This window comes from Lissotriton vulgaris, chromosome 7 (assembly GCF_964263255.1).
Source record: "Lissotriton vulgaris chromosome 7, aLisVul1.2, whole genome shotgun sequence".
In the NCBI taxonomy this organism is placed as follows: Eukaryota; Metazoa; Chordata; class Amphibia; order Caudata; family Salamandridae; genus Lissotriton; species Lissotriton vulgaris.
In genome coordinates this window covers 1,671,320,859-1,671,348,718 of record NC_141695.1, presented here as the reverse complement: position 1 = coordinate 1,671,348,718, position 27,860 = coordinate 1,671,320,859, and the positions used below count along the sequence as shown (strand labels likewise).

At 43.2% G+C, this 27,860-nt stretch overlaps 1 protein-coding gene across 2 annotated transcripts in view; it reads right to left on the bottom strand.

Annotated features, from left to right (window-relative positions):
• Positions 1-27,860, bottom strand: part of RBCK1 (RANBP2-type and C3HC4-type zinc finger containing 1) — a 159,395-nt gene that overhangs the window by 117,165 nt on the left and 14,370 nt on the right. For both annotated transcript variants that reach the window (XM_086932718.1, XM_086932719.1), the window contains exons 4-5: positions 27,126-27,219; positions 26,074-26,272 (exon numbers count right to left, since the gene is read on the bottom strand). In XM_086932718.1, coding sequence (XP_086788844.1) covers positions 26,074-26,272; positions 27,126-27,219 — 293 coding nt within the window. The remainder of the gene's footprint in view (positions 1-26,073; positions 26,273-27,125; positions 27,220-27,860) is intronic.

The window sequence follows — 27,860 nt, the reverse complement described above, 5'->3', positions numbered from 1 at the left end:
CTGCAATTGGTTCAAAAGTAATGAATAAAAAAAATATGTTTTTCTATTTCTGTACTTTTGAAGCAATAACGGCACCCGCGCTTTAGCTTAAGATGTTTAAAGCGAAGGCGCGGGTGCCGCCATTGTAACAAAAGTAAACAAATAGAAAACAAATGGCGGCTGCATGCTTTTAGCATGCCAACCCTCCCGAACCACGCGGGAAGTTCCTGAAAAAGTGCCTTACCTCCCACCAGATCATAAAAATCTGATTGCCTCTGCTTTGTTTCCGCCATTGTGCAACCGAAAGCGCGCATGGTGCACTGAAAATAAAAACAACATGTGGCCGCCAATGCACAAGGACAGCGCCCCGCAAGTGGTGTGTGCTGCCACCACTGTAAAATCAAAAGGACGCATGGCGCGCTGAAGAAAAATAAATTGTATTTAAAATCCGAGGGCAACGGGTTGGGAGAGGGGGTGGTCTTTAAAAAGGCAGTGCTGTGTCGGGCTGGATATAAAAGAAGCAGCCGCCATTGCTATACGCTCGTGCAGCATGTCGTGCCTGCTTCTGAAAGACATAAATTATGTAAATAGTTCTCCCTAACTGCTAATGAAAGCTAGAAAGTAAGTATACGATGAAAAGGACCCTTCACGCTGGAGTATTCCACACGCCGCTAACGAACTGTCCGGATCCGGGGACAGTGATTGATTGCACACACAAGAACCTACTCATTTCCCCTTCATCGTGAAGAGGCTGTGCGATAAGATTTTCCATTGGCTACCTTGGCTTGAAAAATATTTTTAAGAGGTCCTTTGTTGTTCTACTTGCGCACATTGACCTGGGATGATTACTCCTTCGGAATCCCAATTCGTGATCTGAGCGTGTCTCCATATACATACAAGATTGTTGGATACTCATAGGAGGGATTATATTTAAGCGACGGTGGACTATTACCCTATTCTTCACCATTCTACATACTGAGTGACGTAACTCCGATCGAAGATCATCTACTATACTGAGGAAGCTCCCTGTGAGGGAGAGAAACACGTTGGCTGATTCTTTTATGATTGAAATGATGAACTTTTCTACATTTTTTAACAAATAAAGAAGGAACAATACTCATACAAATTTTGCTTGTTTGGACTTTGTGATTGTGCGCCCCCACTATCTTCAAAACGTTCTATGATCTGGAAACACAGTGACGCCACTCAGCAGCTGACGTCAGGATTGGCAGCACATTCATCAATACATATCTTGAACTGGGAGTAAGGTGCAGCATTCCTAAGGCCCGCTCCTGCTTTTTGTTATAAAACCACTTTAGAGGAAGCAGTTCATGCATTAAATTATCTCTCATCTAATTTAAATCTGCAGGTTGACCTTTTAAATACTATGTCAGCCTGCATCTCAAGAATAAATACCAAACTTGAAAATCTGAACAGTCTTATTGTTCGAGCACAAAGAAACACTGATGTTGGATGTACCTTGTGTCCCTGCTCTCTTATACTTGACAAGTTGAGCACACTTGCTCAGTTACTGAACAACCTTGAAAAAATAAAAACAGCTCAACACAAGGGAATCAAAGAGATGAGGACACCAAAGGTGATATCCTCAGTACTCAGGCTGACATAGTGCCACCACTAAAAATTACTTATCCCGATGTGACATCTGCAAGAGACTGTACCAGCCTTAATTCAAAATTTGAGGATAACAATGCATAATCACCCCTCACTAAAAACAACAGCAGATGTGCAACCAAAATTTTTATCATGAATCAATCTTGAACAAGGAAAAAATCTGAATGGTATGGTTCATATCCAAACTTCTCCTTCAGGGTGTCACGAGAATGAACAAGGATATATTCCTCTACATGTGAACAATGATGAAACAACAGACAGCCTCCTAAAAGTAAATGCACAGTAGAAATTTAATGGACCGCAAGTACCGGAGGTAATACAGTTAACAGAATCAGAGAATAACAAAATGGAAAGAACCCACGTGTTGCTGGACAGTAAAGAACATATCAAGCTCCGTAAGATTCGTAAATTATAATTTAGATCAGCTGTCCTGGAATAAAAACAATTGTGAAGGAAGCCAGAGTGTCAATAGAAGAAAATGCCCAGCAAGGTAACAGGAAGATAGAAAAGGAAGAAATTGGTCCGCAAGCCACAGACATCATCTTGGACCCTGCCAGATCACTCATGCAGAATAACACGGGGACACAACTACAGTCACAAGAACAGAGGAAACAGTCAAACATAGTATGGCTGACACCAAATTAACTCAAACCGAGCCTTTGTTTCTTAAGCAAGAGGATAATGACAGCAGGATCTGGGGACAAGTTGCAGATCAGAGGTGCTTTTAAGTCCCTTTAAACCAAGCGCACAACTGAAACAAGCATTTGCAGTGCAATAGGTATCGCATTTGTGAAAGCCAGAGCTCTTGGTGTTGAAAATCACAGTGTTTTTTACTTTTGTTTTTTGTATTCAGTGGAGTGATGAGAGTTGCATAGTGCTATTGCCATTCGTTTGGCCTCACCTGCGCAGGAGAACAAGAACATGGGAAATAGGTTATGGGGGATGGGAGACAAGTGTAATATGCTGGCTGGGAAAAAAAGTAACACTGGAATTATATGCTTCTGAAGCCACAACATTTTAAACAGGACTATGTATTTCAGAACATGACACATAATTCACAAGTTTCGGGTGTGGCGCGACCGGTTTTGTTTAAATCATTTCACCACCCTCTGAGAGACGCAAGCGCATCTTCACCTAAGGAAAGACTGAAACTGAGAGGTCGATAACATGTAGGTAAAGCCTCTGACATTTTTAAAGAGACCTATATCATTGAAAAGAAACAGCCACGATTGTCCCGGGCTGCTTGGAAAGTGCGCCCGGGGAGCTGAATGTTAAAGCAAAGAGTGTTTTGCATGTAGTAGGAGAAACTCATTAAGAAAATAGTGCTTCAAGATTAAAGAAGACGTACTGTATAACAACAGAAGTAAAAGGGCCAGTCCTCATAGGATGTTAGAAACGAAGACAAGGCAGTACAAAGGAGGTACTAACAAGCCTATTAACCAATCAGAAGATAGCATTTACGAAGAACAATGACACAAGCCAATGACAAATATGGGCAGAGAGTTGGCGGGGCTTAAAGTCCATACTCCAATACAGCATGGCTCACAGGGCAGCATATGAGCTGCCCAGGCTCAACCTAAAAACATATAAAGACTCAAATCAATGCAAATGAGATGTCCACAGCCAAACTATTATTTTTGCCACAGTAGCAGTCCTAGGATCCTCATGACATATTAAATCTTTAGAACCTGATAAAACTATTCAAAAATAATATCAATCTTAAAAAATGACTCCTCAGACCTTCTTTCTGTTGCATTTTTGAAGCCAAGAGGAGCTCCGACGTCAGAACCATCACTGATAAACTTTGCTACTCAAGAACTGGCCACTTTAGTCTTTTAATGCAAGAACATCATTTTGGGATTGGGGAATAAAGATCACGACTCACTACATAATCCTCATCTCACACTCCTAGCAGTCACTGATGTAAAAAAAAGTGTGATATAAAAGCGCCCACACATATTTTTCCGATTATCATAGCGGTATCAACTGATGGACAAAGTATTCCAGAGAACACAAATTACCATTCATAAGAAACAGACTATGGATGTCAAGCAATCCACTTCAACTAAAGAAACGCTCTTCTCCATTTAAAGAAATCTCAATCGGAAAGGTAACTACGTGTCAAAGTAAGCCAGAAAGGAGAAAACGAATTAAGGACACACACTGTGCTTGGAAGGCACTCAGAACAACCTGCTCAGAAACTAACTAGGTACCCTGGACTGGACTTGGCTTCCCATGACTCTAGCAGATGGTGAGATATCGAACTGTGGACTTGACACAGACAACAATACCAATAATCTATTCTAAAGCCAATGAACAAACCTCAGCCATTCTGAACATTTGTTCATGGAACATACCCGGAATCCAGCACAAGATAGCTGACCTTGAAGGTTTTTAGGAAATTTTAAATTAATATTCTCCAGGGGACCTGGTCCAAGCACTTGGTCTCTTCGTTGGGCTACTGAGAGTATTATAATATTATAACAATGCTTTAAAATCTATCCTCATCGGGCGGCCCAATGGCGTGGGAGGGGGGGTGCTTGCAATATACATCTTGGCTAATATAAATGTGAAGGTTGAAACAAACATTCCAGAGAAATGGATTCAGACTATAAATGTAGAAGACTGGGCACAAGGTACAAAAAAATCCACTTATAGTATTAAACATATACATTAATCCCACTTTCAGGGAAAAGTCAGCAACAATAAAAACAAGCATTGAAAATGCAAACGGTCTCACCTTTGACTAAGTTAAAGCCATTTGCTTTGCTAATGGTATTGTATAGCAATTTTTAATGCTAGTTACCTCTCCCACCACCTGGCACATGTTTCCATATACAATGCTACAACACCAAGCAGCTACCACCTAAGTAGCAGTCAGGAACTAAACACATTTTTAAAAATCACTTGACACTTTTTAAGCAAAAAATAAGCAAGATTAAAAAAAAAAAAAAAGAAGATCTTTACTAAGTTCGGCCTTTTTAAATGTAAAGGGTTTTTAGAAACACAAGGCTACGGAACACAATTAATAGAAATTGAAAGTGAAGGTATTTGATGCAATTCCACCAGAAATAAACATATTGCAAGAAGAAGGGGCTACCATTCTGTCAGCGATTTCAACATTTGGATCGGTTTCCAGACCATGTAGCACAATAACCAATAGTACAGTACAAAATGATGTCCAAAGACCATTTCCAAAAGTTCAGATAAACAGCTTGATTCATTTTCTTTAGATATATATATATATATATATATATATATATATATATATATATATATATATATATATATATATATATATATATATATCTCTCTCTCTCTCTCTGGTGTATTATTATACAGATTAATATACTCAATACACCCAAACTTGATGGTAACTTGACTTGGTTAAATGACCAATCAGATCCTGATAATGCTGTGCCTCTTCCAGACTGTTAACAAAAATAGAATGCACACTTCGGGAAGTGAAGTCACCATTATAGAAAAGGATAATAATTAATTACCGTAAGGCTAATAATAGATGTATCCTGGAGCATCACTTATAATTCACCAAAAAATGTTGAATTATTAACTCCGCCACCAAGATCATGAAGTATCGATATGCTGCTTTCTGGTGTAATGACTTCCGGGAGCGGATTTTGGGGGTTATATATTAGAAACCACAGTAAAGACTTTCCATCAAGAATCAAAACCGTTTCTGCTGGGCGGCTTGAATGTACATACAGATAAAGCGACAGACTTTTGAAAGTAAGTTTTAAAACACGGTTCATTTCTTTGGACTTAATCACCTTGTGAAATCAATACTCACAGCAAGGGAAACACACTGGAATTAGTTATGTCTACAGGACTGTGAATGGGCTCAATACTAACCGTATACCCTAGTCTAATCACTTCGTAGTCCCTTGTAATGTCATGGCATCCAAATATGCTGATAAACTTCAAAGACTACCCTCCTCTACCTGTGTCTGAAATAGTTAGAAAGAAATTTAAAGAGCTATTCTCCAGGAATGAAGGTCGATTCTTAGAGAAGTTTCTAACTGATTATGTGGAAATTGTTTATGAGACTAAAATGTACAGGCAGACCCCGGGTGCAGAGTGCGGCAGTTAGCTGGCTGGCGTCGTTGTGGGGGCTCCAATGAAGCTCAGCATGAAGAGGGAGCCCGGAGGCTGCAGCAGGGCTGCTGCGGTGGCTGTGCGCTGACCATGGGGCAGAGCGCTGCGCAGTGCTGCTGCCGCCGCGAGACGGGCATGCTGCCTGGGCTCCGGAGCATCTGCTCTGCCACTGCCTTTGCCCGGCTAGGGCACGAGCACGGGGGTGGCGGCTGTGGGCAGCTTAGAGCAATTGCAGGAGTAATGGTCCTGTGTGCAGCATCACGAGAAAAAAATTGGGAATGGGAACACTGACAACGGGAAGGGGGCGGGGGATGGAGAACACGGCCAACGGGAGGGGGGTGGGAACAGGAAACTAACATGACGAAGCTTTTGATAAGAAGCTTGGTTGCCATGACAATAGAAAGCTATTGTCACAAGATGGCGTCCGACTGTCCACAGTCCGCACGTACACGCGCAGGCGGTTAGGTTTGGACAAATGGCGAGAGCAGCCATGTTTGTCAATCCCTACGCGTGCATGCAAGGCTTTAGGAGAATCAATTGCAAAAGGCACTCGCATGGCGAGAGCAACGCATGCGCTGCTATCGCCAGGCGAGACCTAAAAATTGAATCAATTAATATGGTACTAACAGAACACGATGCCTCATACTTGATGTCAGGAAATTTCAATCTAAACCTTTTCTATCATCATAATCACGATGACAAGATCATTTCATGTGATTTAGTATGGATCATACCAGTACAGATACATCCTTAGGTGAGAGGAAGAGACAGACAACCTTTCTTGCTACGTCAGATATGAGAATACTAAACGACAATAGATTTATCAATAGCTTCCCTCGTTCTCTTTCAACTACACTGCAAATTTCAGGGTAGAACATCACAAAGAGAGAGATCATTACCCTCAAATTAGCGAATTGAGATCCAATGTGCAATCACACACAGCTTAAAACAACTCCATTTCAGACACAAACTCACAAAAAAGATGTTAAGATGGCAACAACATGTATGAACCAGCTGAAAGAAAAACACCTCAATTCACATAACACCATAACAATGTAGGAATGGTTTTGAGAGACTGCTCGCCACTTATTACATTAAAAAGAACGTTTCCACTCAACAAATAACAGAGATTAAAATTTTAAAAAATCCCTGGATGGCAAAACATCTAAACACCCTAAAGAGGTTTCTTATCAGAGAATATTGACAATCAAAAAGGTTCTTCACTCACAAGGAGCACTAGACCAGGGTCAGTGAAATGTGACGGCTTACAAGAAAGCAGTATGGAAGGCAAACAAAGATCACAATGACCAGTTTTGGGCAGGAATTCTTTACTCCAGTAAACAAAAAAACTCAACACCTTTCTGAAGATGATCAGTGAGATAGGCAAAGGCCCTACTAAAGCGCTTAAAGCAAATATTAACAAAGAAACTAGGGCAAACTATTTGAGAAAACACTATTCTATTAGACTGCCTCCAGAGGAGCTTTGTACATTAAGAAATGCTGACACATCCGGTCCCGGGCCCATCAGCCTCACATCAGAAGGACAAAAGCATTTGTCAGTAGTTTACACCAATAAAGGCGTCCCCATGACTGTTTCTGTCACACAAGGTCAAGAACATAGGTCATAAATCGACCAGCAGTACGTCAAGACTGAGGCCCTAGACCACAATGGGCTTCTTAACGTACTTATGGTCAAAGCAAAAACAGACAAGAAGCAATACTGAAGAAAAATCAGAGCTGAAGGGACCCAGGGCTACACGACCAGCCACAAGCACTATTTAAAGCTAGTCCTGCATTTTTGGGGGGGAAACATTTGTTTAAATATACGGTTTCTGATCTTTCTGGTCATCTTCGAACCCCGAGTAAAGGATTTAAGTTTTGCAATATAATTAAGTAATGGTAGGATTTAAGAACTATGAAAAATCGGAAGGTGCCTGGCTGTTACATGAATAAGGATGCATGATTATTTTACACAACACTATAAAGTTTCCCCAAAGACTGTCATGCTTTACCCAACGACATTGTTCATATTATTCATAAATCAAATATTAAAGTACAACAGTAGGTCAAAAAAACATCTCATTGTGTCTTTTATTTTCTCAATGCACTTATCTTTCTACTTTTCTTCTCTCATTATTTCACGTTTATCAAGAGATAATTTTCTTTTTTCTCACATTATTTCATATAATTTCTAAAAAATACATACATGGTAAACAGTTCATAATCATGAATGTATTTCTTTAAAGTTAATACAAGAATCAATTCAAGAAAGTTTTAAAACAAGTATATACAACAAAACACCGCGTAGTCTCGTGTTTCACACTGAGACTGGATTAGAGGCAGAGATCCCTTTCTGTCCCATAAAACTCAACCGTGTACAGATATTTTATGAGTGAGATTGGATGATATGAATGTTTGATGTGTGATTGTGTATATCGAATGGTATCCAGGGGTGTTTTGTTGTATATACTTGTTTTGAAACTTTCTTGAATTGATAGAAAGATAAGTGCATTGAGAAAATAAAAGACACAATGAGATGATTTTTTGTCTTCACTGTTGTACTTTAATATTTGATTTATGAAGAATATGAACAATGTTGTTGGGTAAAGTATGTTGGTCTTTGGGGGAAACTTTATAGTGTTGCGTACATTTAGTCCCCTCTTTTCCCTGACCTAGAAGAATTACTGAGGGGTTCCCTTTATTCCTGCTTCTGCATGATTATTTTAACAATCTGTTTTTGGTTCCATAAAGTATTCTAGACAGCAGGAACTTTCACACCCCGCAACGCACTTTACCAATATTTGCAGTTTATTACTCCAAACTTTGGAGGGATAGGTAGTTCATTTTAAATATAATTTAAGCATACTCTCGCTCTAAGTGTTAGAATTAATGTACAAAAACAAACCATTTTTAGGTTTCGCCTGGGGCCGGAGCACTAGCTCCGTCCAGGAAAAATCTTATGTTTTCTACAGTTGGGGCTTAGTCCCGCCTCTGTCTTTCATTGGCTAGATCCATAAATGGAGGCTAGCCATTGGAAGACAGAGGCGTTCGTCATTCAGCGAGGCGACTCGTGGGCGTTCCTGGGATGTTTTTCTCATCCGGCCCCTTTTAGGACGTCAGTGCGGCGGTGGGCGGGGTTTATTTTTCTGTTCGTCGAGGTTTCTTTTCGTCATTACGCGGCCGACCGCCGCCGGAGGAAGTCCAGGTCCAGGTGAGTGCTTTCCGTGTGTTCCAGCACCCCCCTCCCGCTGTCCCTCTTCCCGTTCCTGCCCCCCCCTGCTGTTCGTGTCCCCGTTCCCGCCCCCTCCCGCTGTCCTAAAGCAGCGCTTTATAACGTCTGTAGCTGCGTTTCATGTAGAGCACGTAGTCATTCTCTCCTCCATCACCCTTTCTTTACATCTTTAATCCCTGCCCTTCCCCTCCATTACCTTCCCCCCTCCTTCATTCCGCACAACCCGCCTGCCTTTTCTGTACCCTCCCACTCCACGCAGTGTAGACATTGACTGCTTTAATTAGTGACCACTTGTTTGAAGTTGTGCAACTCGGAAAGTGCTCATGTGCAACCTTCAGGAACTTCATTATTATTATTCGTAACCGTGCATTCAAACGGAACAGTTGAGCACTTTATTCAGACTCTTTCAGAGTGTCCCCATAACCACAGCGATGGGCACATTCCTATCAGTGGCTGGATGCGCTGCAGCTTCTGCCTTGTAAAGCCAAGGTTCAACTCTCCTGAAGTGGGCAGGGCTGCTGTGCAGCCGTATTCCACAACACCGGAGAGCGGGCGCTGAGGCCAGCAGGTAGGAGGCTACAGAAAAGCACAGGGAGAGGCTGTTGTGAATGCATGCTGGTTTGCTTTCACATTCTCTGTTACTGTAGATCAGGCATTTGAAAAAAACACAAACCATGTATCATCTGCTGGTTACTCCGAACATTTGCAATGAGTGCACATTGAGAAAGTTATGAAGCAACTTCTCATTTAAAAAGAATGATAGTTTATCTGTGCTCCCCACCTTTAAAAATACACAATATCAAATCACACGAGCGTCTCCTCTGGGGGAATCTTTTGACAAGTGGAACCTGCTGGGTGTCTCAACAGTGAGATACGAGGGGAGGGAGGATAAGACCATTTACAGAAAGACTACAACTTAGCCCCCGCCTAGGCGTTCCACTATCTACGACTCCGTCACGCCCTACAGGCAACCCTCCCGAAAGGGGTCCCTCTTCCAGAGTCATCCCCGCTCAAAAACAGATTATTGGAAGAGTACATCACCAAAAGGCGACCTCACTAACATCTAAAAAACAAATAAATCATGCACCGGATACTTTAACACACTTAAAAGTGAAATGGGAAAAATACATCCCTGATTTGCAAGATGAGGAGTGGCAGGAGGCAATGGCCTCCCCCTGGGAGGTTGCGATCATAGCCCGGTTTCCATATAATATGGGCTTGCTCCAAAATTCAAGAATACCGGTCGAAAATAATTCAATGTTTAAATGAAGTGTACAGGAGTGAGTTGCTAAGTTCTGCAAAATTGTGTCTCCTAAATGTGTGGGAGGCAACGGATTTGGGAAGTGGAGACCAAATAGGGGTGACTCTAGCACTGATGATCGCCAAAAGAAATATAGTACATGCTTGGGTTTCTGATATGACTTCCTCCCTGGGAGACAGGAAGAGGGATATGGAATGGTGTATGGTGGCGGAGAAGGCGGTGTATACCAGTAGATGTTGCCCCCCACAAATGGAGGAAGGTCTGGAGTAAATGGAATGACTTTAGAGGCAACCCATGTACGGCGCCAGAGCTTCAGAGGAGGGTGGAGGAAATGCAGGAGAGATAGATTGAGGATGGAGTGATGGAGGAACAACTTGCCAGTAGGACTGTAAGAAGTGTCAAGAATATTAAAGCTATAATCAGGAGAAAGGATGGTATACTCATTTGTGGTGAATGTATCTGCTTGTTGGTTCTTGAAATAAAAAGATTTATATAAAAAATTATAAAATACACAATATCACTTGCTTCATATGCAGCTGTTTCATAAGAAGGTCAGTTTTATTCTTAAACAACATTTATCTTTAGTACTCTAATTTACTGTCTCCTGATTTTAATTGTTTAAGACAAATGCTTAAAAAGGCCTTCTAGGTCTGTGATGGTTTCAAAATAACACGCGCTCAATAACACTTTATATGGAGACACAGAGAGCGCTTGATGTAGCATGATGAGAAAAGGATATTACAGGAATGATACACCAAAATGACCCTTTTGCGGAAAGTCACCCAGCAGGGAAAGAGAAAAGCACATATAGTAAATTTGTGTAATTGAAGCAAGTGGGTGAGCCGTGTCGTTGTGACCGGGCGCTGCATCCCCTGTACAATGTGTGACGCACATAAAAAGTATATTCTGAGAAGTGCATCCTGGTGTAAGTACAGCAGCTCTAATGAAAACTGTCCCGCAGGAGTTAGGGTTATGGCCTAGAATAATTTCTCCTTTTAGCATCGGCGCCTAGAGACAAATCCGTTTGTATAGCGCCATCAGAGTAAATATAAAGATTAATTAACTAACTGTGCTCATCTACAAACATTTTATGATTTACGATTTTAATACCATGAAACCCTTAACCAAGTTTCTATCTTATCACTAATTTAGGCATTAAAATGTAGACTTCTTGTTTTATTATGAACAATATTTCAATGTAAAGGTGAAAGCTCTGTTGTCGGACTGTAACTAAATCAAATCAAATTTATTTATTATGTTTTGGCTCTCAAAGAGGGCCACATAAACATGTACAAACAAAGTAACAAAAACATCACAAGTGCAAGGGTAATAAAAACATGGTATTCGAACCGTAATAGCTACACTGCAGACCATCCGTCCCACGAGGCCGGGCCGGCACAATCTTCCAGAAACATTAATAAATAGCTAAAAATCCTTTAAAAAAGTTAAAAACATAAGCACAAAACATTTCATTCGGTGGGCAATAAAGTGCATGAAGAAAATCTTGCAAAGTGATAATGCTGAGGCGTAGACAAATTACTTTAAGCCATCGATTGCGCAAGCTACGTAACATAGGACAAATCAAAAGTACATGCATACAGTCCTGGTTATTCAATTTACATAAATTGCACAACGGTGAAGTGCCATGCCATTTGGACAGCAGCACATTAAGGGGGATTAAGTCGTACCGTAATAAAAACCAAAACCTACGAATCCCATGTGGTAAATTCCACAGGGCATACGGTTGAGGCTGTTTCAGTCTATAGGAAGAGATGAGTGGCTCCACATTCCTTTTATCTCCAACTGTTTTTATGTCGGATAGAAAGCAATACTCCCACGAAGCCTCCTTAAGGACCTGCTTTAACAGCATGGGAGAGTAGGAGAAAAGCACACTTTCATCCAGTCTAAGGATTTTCACAGCCCTTCTAAAATTACTAACAAGTTTGGAGAACTCCTTAAAATTGCCCAAAAGTTCGTTTTTGAGTAAAACTCGCAAGGTTCCCTCTCTTGCTCTGGCCAAACTGGCTACCCACCTTATTAAGGCACACAGCCCCTGAACCCAGGCACTCCTGAGTCCAAAATCCAGCCTGCAGGCGGCCAGTGGACAGGCATTGTTTAAAGTCGAGAGGGATCTTAGGAGTTTTCCCTCGATCTTGTGGCAAAAGTCCCAAAGTTTTATCTCTATGATTTCTATACCATACAAGATGGTTGCGGGGATTTTAGCCCTAAATACTTCCAGAAGGCTAGAAAAATGTCTTTTCCCCGTTGCCAGGTATAGGGACTTTAACCCATTGCCATGGGCAAGAGCTTTGCGGGAGCAATGCTCTATATGGAGATTCTCGCTCATGTTGGCCGAAAATATTTTCCCTAAAAATGTATAACAAGTTACGACCTCCAATCTATGTGCTCCAATAGCCCAACCAAAGTTTGTCGAGCGGCATTTCTTCCTACCAGCTATACACATCACCTTACTTTTGTTAATATTAATCTTCATATGATGCTCCCCAGCAAAGTCCTGAAGAGCCTGAAGCCGATTTGCCAGACCCACGGGAGTTAAGTCAAGCAATAGCACATCGTCGGCATACATCAGACAGGCGATTGGCACCCCTCCTATCAACGGTGCGATCCCCTCACTGTGGGACACAACAGCAGGGAGGTCAGTGGTATATAGGGAAAACAGCAGGGGCGCCAATAAGCAGCCCTGTTTAAGGCCATTCTGGGATGGTATTTTGGCCGAAAGTCCTCTCTCACCCCCCATTAAGACCCTGCACCAGGTCTCAGTGTGCAGAGCCCGCACCAATTCCAACAGGGGAGTAGGGACACCCAGCGACGCCAATTTTCTCCACAGCGTTCCCCGATCTACTTTATCGAACGCTGTGGAGAAATCAATAAAGGCGGCGTATACGACACCCCCTCTCACCTGGACATATTTGTCAGTAATAACCTGAAGGGCAGTCAGGTTATCCAGAGTGCCATGTTCCCTTCGGAAGCCAGTCTGTTCCAACGGCAAGATGTTTCGCTCCTCGACCCAATCAGAAAGAGAACTCAGGAGGCATTTCGCAAAGACCTTTCCGATGGAGTCGAGGAGCGCAATCATGCGATAGTTACTGGGGCTGTCCCGTGCCCCCTTTTTAAAGATAGGGACCAGAATGCTTCCTCTCCACGATGCAGGGACACGTTTGGAAAAATGGCATGCCCTAAACAGGGGGTATAAGATTTTACTCCAGGTTAATGGGTCTTGTTTTAGGACCGTCATTGGGAGCTCATCTGGTCCCATGGCCCCAGAGGAACGCATATTTTTTATAGCCAACTCGATGTCCTTCTCCGAGGGAAAGAAGACCGAGTCATCAGGGGTAGCATGCATGATGTTATCCACACTTGTGGACCCATTCCCTGCATATAATTCCCGGATATGAGAGGACCATATATCCTCAGGTATGACTATGGGAATGGGGGAGTGGCGTGTACCACATCCTTTCCCGATTATTGCCCAAAAGTCTTTGATGTTGCCATATGCAGCAGATTCCCTCAGTTTGATCCATACTTCATCCTCCCTGTCCCGTTTGATTTTTAGCTTAAGTCTGCTTCTCTTTCTTTTTAACCTAGCGATATTTTTCCCACGTTCCGGTACCCTTTCAACGTACTGTGCACGGATAAGTTTGTTTAGTTCCCTATTTAGATTACGGAGAGTCAGAGGAACTACCTCTCCTTTTTTCCTAGGGGGGACAGTTTTTTTAGCATTCAAAAGAATCTTTAACATGAATTCCTCAAAACAAACTATTTCATTTCCGTTCCACTCTTCTATTTCCTTAAGGGTATCGGTCAGTAGCTCCTGCACCCCATTAATGGCAGCATAATTCCAGAAGCATCTTCCAGTTGTTGAGTGGAAAGTGGCCTCCTTGCCGTTTAGCGACCAGGATGCCGTATTCAAAGAATTTAGCGAGAGTGATAGTAATAATATACTATGGTCGCTCAGAGTCGTGGGGGTGATCTGTAAGTCCAGAATCTGAGGAAACAGACTATAGCTGGCGATGGCATAGTCCAAAATTGATGAACCAAAGGGGGATTTGTGGGTATAATTTGCGGGGACGTCGGATGGAAATCTTCCATTTAAGATGATACCATCCCGATCGCTAGTTCTTTTAACAAGATCTTCCCCCTTTTGTTTGTCTTTAAATCTTCAGGGAAAAGCGTCTGGGGGATGCAATGTGCTTCCTCCTTGGCTTTATCCCTGAAGAGTTTTAGACTAGCATTTGATACTTTACAATTCAAATCGCCAATAAGCAAAATTACGGGAAAAGGAGGTGAATTTTTTATCTTATCCATATACTGGAGAACCCGCTGCAATTTATCATTAAAACATTCCTCAGGCGGGATATACACATTAAAAATTACCATGGGGTATTTTACATTATCAAGGAATATATTTTCTAATGTTATTGTGTGGAAAAGTCTACTGGAATCAATGTAATGGGAAAATCTCCATTGAAACTTATTTGACAGCAAACAGGCAAGTCCCCCCCTAGCATGCCCTTTCTTAGAGGGCGCAGCCGGTACTTCCAGAACATAATAATCTTTTAAAGGCGTTAACCTGTCTATGCACCATGTTTCCTGGATACACAATATATCAGCCTCCAGAGTGGATAAAAGGGTCATTTTCTCCGGGCTGCTATGGAAACCGGCCGCGTTCCAGGAAATTATGTTTAAGGTTGGGTTAAAGATGTTGGAACAATTTGGGGTTATCCTTATTTTTTGTTGATAATGCACTATGAAGCCAATTCCACCGGTTATTGTCATCATTGAGTGTGGAATTCTCAACTAGTGGAAGAGGCTTCACGTGCGATACTGAGCGTTTTCCCCTGGAAACCCAAATTTTCAGGTCTCTCAGAGGAGAGGTAACCCCGTTTTGCTCACCGCCCCTCAACCCCTGTTTATCAGAGGCGTTTGGCTTGCCTGGGGTAGAGATAGGGAGAATATCAATACCTAAGCGTTGAAAATTTTCAGCCTGCTCTAGTATCAAATTTGTTATGATAGGGGAATAAAATTTCACCCGAATACTCAAAACCCGACTTCCACCCAACAGAGTCACCAATTCTATGTCTCTAGACTGAATGTGGTAGAGACATTCGACTTCACTGAAACGCTTGAGAAGCCAGGCTCTATTTAACAAGAGGTCAGTATCAAATAATGGAACAAAATCTAGTACACGCACATCCACAGGGGCCTTTGGCCTGCTTACAGGTCGAGCCGGAGGGCAAGAATTTTCGGAGTCAATTGTTACCACAAAAGGGGGGGCAAGAGGGTTTAAATTCCCGGATGGATAAGAAATTGGGCCTCCCAGTGCACTCCGAGAAGATGAGCCTGGGAGAGAGCCCCCAATTTGTGGAAAATCTTCCTGAGAAGGCAGGCTGTCTTGTTCATTTTCCTCCTCCACTGAGGTTGAAGTGGTTAAGTTCACATCCATGTCCACTTTTAAGGAAGTAGATAAGGATTCCCCATTCCTTGTTTCATTCTCCCTTGCCTCTGTGCATTTTTGGAAGATGATCTTCCGTTGCTTCTTCTTTCTATATTTTCGAATTGGTTTCCTCTTAATGGCTTTGGTACTTTTTTGTTTACCATGTTTTCTTTTTTCTTCATTGTCCTCAAGTTTGTTGGCCAGGAGATCTTTTCCGCCATCCGGGACAAAGATAGAAAATAACTCCTGGGCCGTTTTGGGGCCAGGCAAGACCTTATCCTCCTCCTCAATCTCCAGGACTATATTCTTGATGCAGTTTGATGCAGCAGTATGAGGCATCTCCTTAAGAGGGACCATAGCAGGCTCTTCATTTTTCTTAACTAGTTCGCTTCTAATGGCAATAACTTTCCCCTCGGATACAGATAGTCCAGGCTCGAGGGGGGGGGCCTTACTCGAATCCGGCACTCTCTGCAGCAATAACTTTAGGATTTGAGTAACTGATTCAAGGATACAGTCCGAGCTGCCAACAAATTTCCCTAAAAGCTGCAAAATTGAAGCAAGAAGTTGTTCCAGCGCGATCAAGGACTCAGAGATCGGCTTTTCTCGTGCTTCCGCAGTGCAAATATTATCTAGGAGATTGAGGTCAGGGCTCTTGGAGGAGTTTAGTAAATCGGATATTTCATGTCTGTTTAGCGATGGGGTGCTACTGTACAGCATTAACCCTGATGGGGTGGCACCCCCCTGAACTTTGCATTGCTCCAGGGATTCCACTTTAGCAGGGCTCACGTAGCGTCCCCATAGTTCCAGATCAATGGATAATGCAGACAAGTCATCCCCCGGCATGTCATTCAGGGGTACCTGAGGGATCGATGGTATGTGCACTGGCTCACTTATAATCCTCAGCTTCCCATCTGTAGGGTCCCGAGAGGGAGACCCTCCTACCATTGTTTGGGGGGCCCCCTGCTGGACAAGGGGAGATTGGACCTCAGAGGTAGTTGGTAAGCGTACTTCCAGGGCTTTAATATCTGGATTATGTAGAGTTGCACCTTGAGTTTTTTTTATACCAGATAGATCCCAGAGTTCAGATAACTGACATTGTCCTTTCAAAGGAGGGTTGTTTACTGACTTGTTTCTTGTACGGATGGTAGTTACTTTCCGGGTAGGTTTTTCTCCCACTACCTTTCCTGATCGTAGAGTTTTAGACATTTTCCACAATAATAAAAATAGAAATATAACAATATAAAACGTATAAAAGTCTGGAATAAGGTCAGACCCAGGCGGAGCAGGTAAGACCAGGGTGCAGTATAGCTATCACAGTACTCGCAACAAGTTATCCTCCCACTCAAATGGACACAGATGCGAATAGATAGTAGCAGTGTAGAAAATAAAATATAAGGGACCGGGCCCAGCCCGGCCTACCTCGGTCACTGAGGGCCACAGAGGGCCCGCCCTTTGCCCGGGCTTAGCCCGGCGACGCCCGCGCGCGTTCCGCGATGCGCGGACCCTCTGCGCAATTGTAGCCAGGTGAGGGGGGCGTGGCGGGGAGTTGTTCGTGGCCCCGATGGCTTTGTGGGCTTTGTAGTTTGTTCTTACTGACCAACCACCGCCAGCCGCCTTCAAACCCCACACGAGTGTTTCCCGCGCAGCGGGAAACGCGAGCAGTTCTCCACCAGCGCTGTCAGTTAGCGCTTTGAAGGTGAGGCGCAGGGAATCAATTTAGAAACGTTGCTCCTGGGTTAGGAGATGCAGGCTTCGCTCCAGCGACCAAGAGTACAGCAGAGTAAAGGAGTTCTCCGCTCCACAGCAGACCCTCTGCGCAATTGTAGCCAGGTGAGGGGGGCGTGGCGGGGAGTTGTTCGTGGCCCCGATGGCTTTGTGGGCTTTGTAGTTTGTTCTTACTGACCAACCACCGCCAGCCGCCTTCAAACCCCACACGAGTGTTTCCCGCGCAGCGGGAAACGCGAGCAGTTCTCCACCAGCGCTGTCAGTTAGCGCTTTGAAGGTGAGGCGCAGGGAATCAATTTAGAAACGTTGCTCCTGGGTTAGGAGATGCAGGCTTCGCTCCAGCGACCAAGAGTACAGCAGAGTAAAGGAGTTTCACAGTACTTGTGATGCCCCCAAAATTAGTTGCAAGCCTCCAGGAACAATGTTTTGACTTCAGTCTTGCATGTTTCATGAAATTGGCCTGATGTTTTTTTCCATAATGGAGAACTGTGTTTATTTCTGGTGACACAAGGTCTTCAAGTTTCAGCAAAACATCACCCAGCAGTTTGCAGAGCAGATCGTAAGCAGGTTTCTCAATTTTTAGTTGTATCAGAAGGTTTCTGACAGGGTTACGGATTTGTTGCAGAGCTGTTCCAACTTTGGCAGTAATTTTCTCCTCCAACTCCGTTCACCGCTGCGTTTGCTCTCCCCTTCCGTGATTGCTCCGTGCTTTCCCGCCGCAAGCTCTTCCCTCATCTACTTGCTTGCGGCGGCGATAACGTTCGCGGTTAGGGGCTGAGTTATGGAGTTATGGCGGTGGCGAGTGAGAGTAGCGGGCTTAGCTCAGCTCAGCACTCGCTCTGCTACCACCGCTCTGCCGCTCCTTGGCTCCTCGGCTCTCTCACGCTCCTCAGCTCTCTCCTCTAACTCTGACTCACAGCTCCTGTCCACTACCACACTGAAGGGTTCAACATCGGATCCCGCTAGAACGAACAAGGCAACGTGCCAACATACAGCAAGCCCCATAAATGGCTCACGCTGAGCAGATTTTGCAAATGTGTGTTATATAAACAATAATCAGTTACTTGATGGACTCAGAAGTAATGTTTCATTCACAGGCAGGGTGGAAAAATAAGATTAAATGACATTTAGTGTAATTTAAAAAAATGTTAACCTCGGACAGCCAGTTAGTGATATTACGCAGAGTGAGTGTGCAGAGTGAGTGAGTGTGTAGAGTGTGAGTGCAGAGTGAGTGTGCAGAGTGAGTGTGCAGAGTGCAGAGCGAGTGGGTAGAGTGAGTGAGCAGAGTAGTGAGTGCAGAGTGCAGAGTGAGTGTGTAGAGTGAGTGTGCAGAGTAGTGAGGGCAGAGTGCAGAGTGGTGAGTGCAGAGTGCAGAGTGGTGAGTGTGCAGAGTAGTGAGTGCACAGTAGTGAGTGTGCAGACTAGTGAGTGCACAGTAGTGAGTGTGCAGACTAGTGAGTGCACGGTAGTGAGTGTGCAGACTAGTGAGTGCACAGTAGTGAGTGCAGAGTGCAAAGTGAGTGTGCAGAGTAGTGAGTGTGCAGAGTGCAGAGTGCAGAGTGCAGAGTGCAGAGTGGAGAGTGGAGAGTGGAGAGTGGAGAGTGCAGAGTGGAGAGTGGAGAGTGGAGAGTGGAGAGTGGAGAGTGGAGAGTGGAGAGTGCAGAGTGGAGAGTGGAGAGTGGAGAGTGGAGAGTGCAGAGTGCAGAGTGCAGAGTGCAGAGTGAAGAGTGAAGAGTGAAGAGTGAAGAGTGAAGAGTGCAGAGTGCAGAGTGCAGAGTGCAGAGTGCAGAGTGCAGAGTGCAGAGTGCAGAGTGGAGAGTGGAGAGTGGGGAGTGCAGAGTGGGGAGTGCAGAGTGGAGAGTGCAGAGTGGAGAGTGGAGAGTGGAGAGTGGAGAGTGCAGAGTGGAGAGTGCAGAGTGAAGAGTGAAGAGTGGGGAGTGCGGAGTGCAGAGTGCTAGGGAGTGCAGAGTGCTAGGGAGTGCAGAGTAACTTGGGAGGGCTAGGGAGTGCTAGGGAGTGCAGAGTGACTAGGGAGTGCTAGTGACTGCAGAGATTAAGCTAATGGCAATGTAAATGACAACGCCATTTATTTATCTGTTTTCAAAACCAACACATAAATACAAATGTTGTCATTTACAATGCCAATAGCTCTAACTTTTCCAAAGGCGAAACCATTGCATTGTAAATGCTTGTTTAAACATGTAGTGCATGTCTAATATCTTTTTCTGTGCATGTAAAGGTTTTAATTAACTAAACGCAATTTACTTAAATAAAGACAATAATATCTACTAAAGATGTGTAATGTCAACCATGTTACTGCCTTGGATATACCTAACAATTGTCATGTGTCCTTTGAAAGTTAGTGTTGCAGCTTTCTTACATGTCAAATGTATTTTCTGTTTCACTTGTAGTATTCTGCAGAATAACAAATAAAACAACTGAATAAAGTTCCCGCTCCATAATGCAATACTCAACAGGGAGCAATGAATGCACTACATCAACAAATCACTTTAGACAAACCTTGGTATGAACATTCACACAAGGCAGCCCCAAGACATGTAGCCCCTTATTCCAACTGCTGTTGGCATAACTATGTGGTATTCCAGGTCATATCCTGAATAGTCTCCAAGAAATCCAGATTTACCAAGGGAACCAGTTTCAATACACTCAATACCTGCAGTAATCTCCATTTTTCATCTGGTTTCTTGAGAGGGATAGGTAGAACAACAGGAATGCAGTTTTACCACAGGAGCTGAAATCCATATTCGACTCACGTCAAAACGTAACCACTACCTGATACTAAATTCAGGGACTTGAATCAGAGCGGGAGACTTTGCCTTACCTCATCCTTTGTATTGTTTGTTTGGGGAAACATTAAAATAAAAAAAGAATAATTACATATAGCACTTGTAGTAATGTTGAAATCATATCAAAGAATATAATAAAAAGAAAATAAATACAAGTGGTCAATGAATGATTAGACATACTAATAAATAATTAATACATAGTAAAAAGTTGCATTTCCTCACTCTCATCTATCTGACTATGCCATCAAGGTCATAAGAAGCCCCCAAATCGGTTTCATTTTACATGAGCTAGTCCGACTTTTTTTTTTATTTGACACCTCCATGACACACAAATCCATACAACTATTGCACCAAAACCGATAGTGGGGGGGGGATCGCTACCTAGCTTCCCATAACAATACAAAATCAAGTAGTAAGCATGGTATTAAAATAAATCAATTTGTCTCAAGAGGACAGGTCCTGGGAAAGACTCAGTAAAATGACGGAGAAACAGAATACGCTGGATCCAAGTAAAAATGCTATGCTCCTGAAATATGCATTTCCAAAATTCATAAAAGCGCCTGGCAGACGTACACATTAAATCGACATCTTCCATACCATAACTAGGACACTGGGCGTTTGAGTAACAGCCCCATAAAAATGTTTTTAGGCATATATTGAGGATCATGGCGTTTTTTTATAATGTGGTAATTTTCAGTTAATAGTATTGCGCACGAGATGACCCCCCCCACCTCCACAATCTTTCATCGCTTCTTACAAGATTGCAAACACCCAGCCATTCAATCCACTGACTGCTAAGTACTGAAATATATCCCCCATTTTATTAAAAACCCAGTACATACAGAGGTAATCCCATCCTTCTTGGTACCAAACAGGATATCCAACAATGGAATTAATGGTAAATTATGGTTCCGCAGCCCGATATTACCAAACAAGAAGAAAGCAGCCTTTGTCACAACAGAACAAGGAGCAAAGATATTGCTCTGACTATGCCATTTAAAAACCATAACATAACAGTGAAACTCTATTTTCAGACAATAGCTTCAGCTGTTTACAAGGATGCACCAACATTCTTAAACTGAGATACTTGTGACTCTAGGTTACCACATCCAAGGCAACTTTGTGACCCTCTCGCACACTACAACCTTTAACGTGAAGAACTACATAGATTATTTTTTTACAGGTTTTTAACCAAACTTTGTTGTGACACATTTTTACACCAGGTGTAACAATAACTTATGGCTCATGTTTCAGTATGACAACTCTTGATTTGTGGAGGTTTGTGGAGATGCACCGCTGATCAGTAGTTGTATAGAAATATTACAAGTGAGTCCTTTATACTCGTGGCTGTTCCTGTTGCGCACAGGAGCAAACAACCTAAGGCATCATTTGTGGTCACAAGGCATTTTTATGGCGCAACAATTAAAACACACACATTTCAGTCTACAACGCACCACGCCCATGCAATGAACAGAAACTCTTCAGCCTGGCCAAAGTACTAAGGAAAGTCTATAATGCGTTTGACAATGGACCTTGAAGCAATACTCTAGCACAGCGCAACAGCATTTAGCCATTTGTTTACGTATAAAAAGCAGACGAAATTAATTGCTGAAAACAAGTGCTAAAGGAAATTCTAAGAAGGGACAGGCAACATTTCAATGTAGCCCTGCAGTCTAAAAAGAATAATGTCACCACCATGTGAGCATTTTTTAAATGTATATCTATTAGGTTATTTCCACAGGTCCGTCTAGAAAACCTACACAAACAGAACTGACAATATACGTTTTGAAAATAAAAATAAAAAAAGATATTGAATGAACAAACACTTACAATTTTGCTTCAGAAGTTCTTTTTTGGGCTGGACCACAGAGGACTCCACCATGCTGGTGTTGGGAGGAAGGGCCTTTGCATGGCTTGGAAAAGCGGAGTGTCCTTTCCCTGTATGTTTTGTCCTGGCATCCTCAATGTTTTTCCTTCAATGAAATTGACAACATGCAAGCACACTGGAGGTGCATGACATTTCTATGCCTGTGACTCATCAGGAGATACTAGCTTCGCTGACATGAGGTTACCCTACGTGACCACCCAATCGGAGTAACAGTGGCTCCGCCCCCAACCCCAATCTATGGGGAGATGGACTATGGCACCAGCATGATGCTAGTCCAGGGGCATTTGTTTTGTTGTGCCTGGACCCCTCTGAGGAGGCTGCTTACCAGCTCTCCTTAGTAAAGGTCCATCCAGGTAGGCTCACATGCCTACCTTGTTTGTGAGATGGTGTATGCATGTTGGAGGAAGAGTGGGCTTCATGGTAAAAGAGTGAATAGTGGTGTCCATTCCGACATTGCACATGGATGTAGAAGATGGTGGTCAGTAGGCCATGCGTTGCCCATACTGGACATGGGAGTCTACACATCCTCGGGCTTCACAACTCCAATCTCATCCTTTGAGTTCAGGAGGCTTCCAAGTCCCTTTCTTTGTTTAAAGAGCATTTGCCCCGCTTTAGTGGAACTTAGTTTCCAAACCCCGTCTGAAGGAAGCCCTCATTTCACACTAACCAGTCCAAAATGGTTCGACCTGGGAATTTCTGCTCCTGAAGCCTGTGAAAGCCAAGAGACAAGAAAAATATAGATCTCCTGAACTGCAGAAAGACAAACTAGTTTAAAAGGTTCCTACCCCAGGCACCGATGTAGGATAAATACTGATCCCCTCGACTCTTAGGTTTGTAAATCCCGTGGACCGTGCTCCAGACAAGTGCAAATGCACTACCAGGAACAGACCCTCAGGCAGGCTGCAGTTCTCCTACCAATCTCTTGTAAGAAACTTTGCAGCTTGGCCTGAACGGTCCTGAAAAGTGAATTGCTAGTTTTTCGCTGCAAACAGAAAAGTGGTCTTGATCCTGGGAAAATCTGCACAAGGCCCTTCTGCCTAGATACTCAACTTGGAAGATACCTCAAGGAACCAATATGACCCAAGAGATGAGATCTTGGGTGACCTTGAGAAGCAAAGAGACAGACGAAGCACTGTCCAGGTTGAGCAGCTGCAAATTAGTCTTTTCATGAAGTAAACTGGTCAACCTTCACTGTTGTTGCCTTCCCCCTACCTTTTGGATGCCTCGTATTATACCCTTTTCCAGTCTTACAGAGACCAGGAGGTCTTGAGCACTTGAACGACCTCTGACTCTCATGGTTTCTTAGGTATTATGGTAGTCACAGTCCATTCTTAACACTAATGTTCAGATCTCAGTGGACCATGTGAAGCATTGGGGTCCAGTAAGGCCCCCTTCTCCAATAGGTGAATCCTGCAACTGGAAATATTGTACTGCAAATATTGGTTTCAATATACATTAGGTATCTAGAGGACTTCATAAGCGATCCACTGACTTCTGCCCCCTCTATCACATCAGACCATTGGCTTGGACAAAGACTGTGAAGGAACCCAGAACTGCACCACTGACTGCAATTGGTAGGAATATTGTTTGGGCATTGTGGTTTTGGGTTGAGGAATTTGTCAGTAATTTTGTTGCTGAAACTCAGCAGTTAGGGAGCCTGTCCGCTGGGCTGTCCAGCCTTCCAGCCAAGCCAGAGCCTAGGCCACTGAAAAAGAGTCACACATATCATAGCAAGACTGCCACAGTGTCCCATTTCTGTCAGTAACCTGTCCCGGTGACTTGAAATGGTCAATTAGAGGGCTCATGTAAACAGTGTTGGAAAACACCAAATAAGTCCTTCATTTACCCAGCGACGCCTCAAGTACAAGCCAATATTATAGCACCGTCATAAAACAAACATAACCTGGAGAAATTAAGGGCAAAAAAAAAAGTTTGGTAATATTCTGGCCCTAAAAGATTGTAGCGCCTTCTATTTTTGTGCATCATATTTGACTGCTTGTTTTACTTACGACTGAAAAACAAACCTATTCTTATTTATAGATATAGTACAAGCTGGTTATTGAGTTTATTAAGTGTAATCTACTGTCACGCTGTATCTGAGTTGCTGACACCTACTTGTGTAAGCGCTGACGACGCAACTTCTCTAACATTGGTGAGCCAAGTGCCAAAAGCACAAAACAAATGGCCCCCTACAGAAATACCCTCCACTGACTGAAACATATAAGACGTGCTCTCTGCTAACACCAGACATGCAATAGAGCTAGCATAGAAGTGAGATAAATGTCCAAATGATGCTTAACAGATCATTTGCGGTTACATGATACTTGCAACTACAGCTTTGTCATTTTGTGGCACTGTAACTAAGACTATACTATTGACCTAGAGATGATAATAACATAACACAACCTCTGATGAGATTCACAAATGCAATATGCCGACAGAGACGAAAAACGATGCAGCACGAGGACACTGTAACCTACAGAATTCATTGACATGCTATAAACGAAGCAGCTTTCACACACAACCAAAGAATAAAAAAATTACACAGCACAAGCAGTTTTAAAAACTTTTTTAAAAAGTACCCAACAATAAAAATGAATGTTTTTACACACACAAATAACTGGACGAGAACATTTTAAAGCACAAAATACACAAAGGCAAACAAATCTTACGAATGTCAAACTGCCTTTAACTGTTTTTTGGAGTCGCAAGATGGTATGAACTGGTCTAACACTTTCAGGCTGAACCATTTTCCTGACCGTAGGATTCCAACTTCCTCTTATGAAGTTGTGGCGTAATTTCCTCTGTACCGCCTCTCTGGGACAAAGGCAGGGCATAAAATAGCTCTTTACTGGGATCAGCACATCAAACACCTTCAGTTTTGGTAGCAGGATTTAATTTGGGGATGGAACCTTTGTTTCAAATTAGGACAGGCTATCCAAATGACAGCAACAGGGCAGCTAGTGATGGTGCAACAGCAAGTACAACTTTTGTAGCAGCATTTCATCCACGCTTCCTGTGGTGCCCTGCAGGGATGGCGTTAGGTCTGGAAAAGCTTGCTTAGCCAACTTGAGTTTCCTTATAGCCAACTGTGATAGCATTTCGTTGATATCGGTCTTAAATCATCCAAGTTCCTAATCAGATCATCTATCACACTTCAGCACAACTAACAGAGGACCTAAACCTGACTTTTTATCAGAGATATGTGTCTGAAACACAGTCGTGTGTCACTGGCTAACCACAGGAACTCAACTGGGGAAATGTGGCAACACGTTTCCGAACCCAATGCCAAGCAGGGCCATTTCAAAGTATGTTACAGGTCAGCCCGAAAAAGAATTCTCAATGCACTGCAGATTTGTGGTAGAACTGGTGTGGTTTACTTTCATGCTTACAGAGAGAGCAGGAACGCGAGACTGCAGTCAATCTAGAAAAGTTATATTCACTTGTTGAAATGTTATAGGTCCCACAACGCTCTGCCTTCTTGTTGGGTTCACAATAGACCCACTCTGCTATGTCCCTGGCCTCTGAGATCCTTCCAGGCTCAATTGTCTGCTGGTTTTTATGAAGAAGTCAATACGCTAAACATTTCCAGCAATAAACAAAAGTGAACCTAGAGTTAATATAAGATTTATTGCCCCTCTTTTCGCTCTCTCTCGGGGTCTTCAGACCCCAAGAACAAGGTAATTTATCCTAAAAAACATACATTTTTCTCAGGTTTTCTGAATACAGGATATGACTGACAAATTATCTGCCGTACAAAGAGCTTCCTATTACCATTGCATCTCCTTTTTATCCCAAACCATATATGTACTCCCCAGTTTGTTGCAGTGGTGTACATGAGTAAGATGGAAATGACAGAAGTACAAGATAGTGACAAAAATGGCTTCAAAAGGAGAAGGCACATCCAGTGCCTGCATTTCTTACTGCACATTTCCCATCACCAGCCATGCTGTTTTCCAACACAAAAGTATGGTCGCTCACCCTCCAAAAAGATCCGGCGCTGTGCTTTCTCTAGATGCCCAGGGGTAAGCTTAGCTTGCTTGGCAGATCGAATATACAGGAAGGCTGTGTCGCCATCCCTGCGTATGCCATGGTAGTGCAGGGTCTCCTGGTCGTGTGGGAGCCTCTGTCCAATCACCCACTGTTGCACACTTGGGTGAAAGTTGTACTCCTTAAACACCTGAATCATCAATGTGGGAGAGGCAGAAATAGAATGGGGTAAGAATCACTAACATTTCATACGGAACACGTACAAAAGGCCGACCAGAGCCACATGGTCTGAAAAACGTGACAATTGATTTGCCCATATCCATCAGAGATGTAGCAGAGTAAAGCTTGCGCAAAGAACAAAAAGTTGCACAGCCTAGCCTAACAAGCTGGGTTAGGCTGCTACTTTTCACCCTCTGGCCCACACCTTTACATAATCCCCACTTCTTTAGTACAGCGACATGCTGACACAGAAGTCCCCCCAATGCCAACAATGCCCTGCAAGCCAACACTTGCCCTACTAGGCCAACACTGACCTATTCAACACTAAACCAACAATGACAACTACCCCTCACTTTCCAGGATTGATACCAACAAACCACATGCCATCAATTACCCACCCAATATCAACCCTGATCTCCCTAGCCAATAGGCCTCCTCCTGCCATACCTCTTCCATTCTAAAATGGAAACTTCCAACACTGCTCACTCTTTCGAATGTGGCTTCCTTTCCAACCCCCCACCTAACAATTTCCCACTAAATGCCATCGCTGAACCATCCAGACTGATGCGGTCTTTTACCTATCCAATTCTGATATGATAAAAATTACCAACCCCTCATCATACCCTTTCATTTACATAATACCCCGGCCTATACCTGGACCACCTCCCCCATGGCAGAACCTTTCTAAACGCCAACACTGACTCCCAAACCATTCAAAATGTATCAACAAAGTACACAATCGCAAGAGATGATGCCTCTCTGCATTCATCCTCATTCCTTCTGTTCTCGTTGAGCCCACTTTGTGCCGGTTACTATTCTCTTACCAGATCCTTCAGCGTAGACACCGTCATGTCAGCGCTGACCTTCAGTGTGATGGGCGCTGTCAGGGAACCGGCATCTTCAACACTGACCCGCAGTCTGAAAACGGAGGAGTGGAAGCAAGTATTAGAACCCATATATTCATCTAAGAGTGAAGTCTTGACTTATAGTACAAACATCCAGACCTCCTCCTGTGCAACAAACCTCACATCATACACGCAGAGAGCTACTCCAGGGGTGTAATCCGCTATGTATGGTTGATAGATGCATTCACTGCTCGAAAGAAACTCCAAATTTACCCCAATCTTATCCGATAAAGAAACCACTGGATACAAACTCCAAAACCAAAATGCGACACAAACACACAAAGCCTCATCAATCAACACAGGTGCTCAGCTCTAATACAGGAGCTTCAATAACGCTTCAATATTCATATGATGGATGGGAGATGATTATGCACCAGGGGACAAAGGCTGGAAGAATCTTCCTCACAACCAGCATGAGGTGCTCGAGATGACTGATCAGATGTTGCTTAAATAGAAGCACCAGGCTCGCCTTCTCTAGTTTTCTCTCCTACCCAAGGCGGTCACCTATGGGAAACTAAATGTTCTAAGATGCATTATAAACCTGTTTGATTCTTGTTAGACCTAATGTTTTAAACATACCAAGCTCAGGTCCACATATGTGCAAGACAGAGTTCAGCTGGAAACAGGGAACATGGTAAGTCAGATTTGCAAATG